At 56.4% G+C, this 3,370-nt stretch overlaps 1 protein-coding gene across 1 annotated transcript in view; it reads right to left on the bottom strand.

Moving 5' to 3' along the window:
• Positions 1-2,276: 2,276 nt before the first annotated feature.
• Positions 2,277-3,370, bottom strand: part of VOLCADRAFT_68554 (uncharacterized protein) — a gene marked incomplete at both ends in the record, with an annotated part of 5,798 nt that continues 4,704 nt past the window's right edge. Inside the window, 2 exons of the mRNA XM_002957736.1 lie at positions 2,277-2,741; positions 3,210-3,354. Coding sequence (XP_002957782.1) covers positions 2,277-2,741; positions 3,210-3,354 — 610 coding nt within the window. The remainder of the gene's footprint in view (positions 2,742-3,209; positions 3,355-3,370) is intronic.

Here is a 3,370-nt window from a genome sequence, read left to right as displayed (position 1 = left end):
GCAGGAAGGCATTTTGGCATCCTGGTTATTTTTTTTATCATCAGTCAGTATTTTTTTTGTTGAGTGAGGTGGAGGCGAGGGATTTCGAGGAGACGGCGTCCTCGAGGGTGAACTCGGTGACGTCACGGGTCGTACGACAGCCACCCGTTGTGTCGTCAACACATTAGTAAACACTTAGGCGGAGGGTGGGTGTGAGGTCATATGACGCGCCATAGAAGAAGATTCGTCTTTGACCTGTCGAGAAGAACCCAATCGAGCTGACGAGAAGGCGAAGAACGCTCCACGGGCACCTGTCGTACACAACTCCCTGTACGTATGTTGAATTTTTTTGAATTGTTACAGAGTGGGAGGCTTCTGGGCAACTTGAACACGTTGTCAATTGTACGATTTATCACATCATACAGTACCATCCACCATTACCACACTGTACTACGCCATACGAACTGGAAGTCCAAGGCGGTTGATCCTGCCTCCTAGGATCCCTCCTCATCCATTCACCCGAACATCCCCAGAGACAGAGGGTTCAGCAATCGCCACCAATCCAGCGTGCGAATCTCGATCCATCACCTGTGATCTCAACTCCACATCTCAGCAGCTAGCCATAACCTCACGCTCCCGACTATGTCGGGGGTCTCCCAGGACACGAACTCAGGACCTTAAACTGTATAAGGCAGTAGGGTCAACCAGACCAGCCCAGCCCAGCCCAGCCCCCAGCCCAGCCCAGCCCAGCCCAGATGTATCTGAATGCGCGGCGGCTTGCTGCAATGTGGAGGGGAGTACAGATCCGGAGGGTATCCAGCCGCTACATGCGGCCGTACATGGCCGCTTGTTACCATTTGGTCATTTGTCATGTACGGCAACATAAGGCTCCGCGGCCAAGATACATACGGCTCGTAACCTTACTGTTGGTTTCTGGAACTGGACATGGAGCTGGGCTACCCTAGGGGGTTGGGGTTGGGGTTGGGGGACAGGGCGCGGTGCCGGACTTTCATGGCAAGGAGCACCAGGAGTTATCGCGACGTTAGGGTGCGTGGAGGGAAGGATACGTGAGAGTTAAGAGGGCGCGGGGTAAGCCTGCGTATTGTCACCGCATGCTGAGCGCTGGCGGCGGGGTGCAACTTAGGGTGCATCAGTCAGTGTTTAGGTTTTCGAGCTGCTCGCGGGGCGACGATGGCGGACAATACGCAAAACTTAGGCATGTGTGTGTGTGCAGCCCCTAGTACGGCACCGCCCTTCTTCCAGCTTTGTAACCCCGAGTGCGCATGGATTGATGGATGGATGGATAGGAGCAAGGTGTTGCCGATATTTGCACTCCTTACCACAGCGGAGTCCCCGGGGGTCTCTCTCAATGAGGCCGCGGCGTTGACTTTTTGTATGCCATGAGACCCTTTGAGACAGATGCGACACCCGCGGCGCGTGTAATCTTCATAATATAAAACAGGACGTTTGGGTTTTTCCCACAAGACATAAATACCTTGCATTCATTTTTAGGCGTTGTCCTAGCTTTGGAGGGCGACTGCCAACGAAAGAAAGTCACAACACTGTGTTTCGCCGCCGCGCAATTGTATCACAACAGCGGTCAACTTTGTCCGGCGGCCGCGACAGCAGCAGCAGCAGCAGCAGCGGAAGGAGCGTCACAGCAGTAGCAGCAACGAGGGGGGATGTCCGCACCGCGACGTGGCAACCACAAGCGAAATGCCAAATAGCTTTTCACCTCGTAGATAGGAAGATCCATGGGTTCGTACTTCCTCCGAATACCGAATACCGAAAGCAACCACCACCAACCGCCAGCAACCACCATCGGCTGTGTAAACAGGAGATGAATCCGTGACCCCATTGAGCTGCATGAACACCGCTCGTCCGGCGCGCGAGCACCTCGACCACTCACTCCTTCAGCTGGCGGCCATCTTCAACTTACACAAGCCGTACACAAACTGGCCGCCGCACAAGCCGCGCAACACAACCCCTGCATGTCATTCTACGTTTTGAAATTGAACAGCAAATAATAAATGGAACAAAAGGACTTCCGTACGATAATTCGTTGGAATTCCCACTCGCCTTCTCCGGGTGTCCGTGGTTGGGTGTTCTCTGCGATGAAACAACACTGCAAACACCTAGAGCACTCCAGACAACTTTCCTTCTCCTGCTATGGAACAAAAGGCAAAAGAATTGAGTAACAGATCAGCGCAGCGGAGGCACCGGCAGCCCACCGCTGCAGCAACAAGTCAGCAAACAGCTAAAGCGGTAGCGGTAGCGGCGGGCCAGCCTCCATCACGTCACCAGCCCCCCGAGTCCGCCCGTGCCACAGGGCGCGGGGGAGGCGGCGGCGGCGGCAGCGGCGGTGGTGGTGGTGGTGGTGGTGCCTGAGCCGCTGCTTGCGCCACGGCGCTTTCCTCCTTCGCCTGTTGCTGTTGCTGCTGTTGCTGCTGCTGCTGGTGCTGGTGCTGCTGTTGTTGCTGCTGCTGGTGCTGCTGGTGCTGCTGGTGCTGCTGGTGCTGCTGGTGCTGCTGGTGCTGGTGCTGCTGGTGCTGCTGGTGCTGCTGGTGCTGGTGCTGCTGGTGCTGCTGGCGCTCCCGCCACTCCCGGATGGCGCTCCTGAGCGTTCTGTTTTCAACCAGGTTGGTGTTCTTCATGGGGAGGTTGGTCAGGGGGCTGGAGGAGCTGCGCCGCATCCACTCCGCAATCGCCAACTTCTCGTATGTGTAGCCGTCCGCAGCAACCACCGGCTCGTCCATGATGTCCTGCAGGGCGGTACACGTGTACGGCGGACCGCACATCGCATTTTCGAAAAAATAAGTGCGACGAAGCATGCAGTTGTGTTTTCAAGTATGTCTGGGCATGTGTGCAGCCATACGCACATGATAAGCTGAGCCGGCAGGTCGCGCGGGCATGTATGGGCGGTACGGGTGTGTTGGGACGACATTGAAGGCGGCGAGGTAACCTTGCAGTGCAAATCCGTGATGGCCTACGATTGCAGTGTCGACAGCCGGCAGCCGGCAGCCTTAATAAATGTAAAGAAGAGACCCAAGCGACATGCCCCAGCACCATTCACGACGTGTGTGTGCAAAGGCATTGGTCAGGAATTGTGCCGTTTTTTGCCTTTGCTGCGGAAATGTGCTCTCCTATGCTGCGCGATTAAGCAGCTGCAGCAGCGGCAGCAGCAGCTGCATGGGCGGTTGTTAAGCGGTTGTTAAGCGGTACGGCAATACCTGGGTGATGGGGCAAAGGAACATCGGCGGCACATTGACGTCCTGCTGCTGCTCCTCCTGCTGGAGCTGCTGGGGTGGCGGCGGTTGCTGGTCGTACAAACGCGTCCGTTGCTTCAACTGCATCAACGTGGGCAAGATGACGCTCCTGCACTCCAAGGCGC

Source organism: Volvox carteri (assembly GCF_000143455.1).
Source record: "Volvox carteri f. nagariensis unplaced genomic scaffold VOLCAscaffold_79, whole genome shotgun sequence".
NCBI classification, from domain to species: Eukaryota; Viridiplantae; Chlorophyta; class Chlorophyceae; order Chlamydomonadales; family Volvocaceae; genus Volvox; species Volvox carteri.
This window is presented reverse-complemented; position numbering and strand designations above follow the sequence as displayed.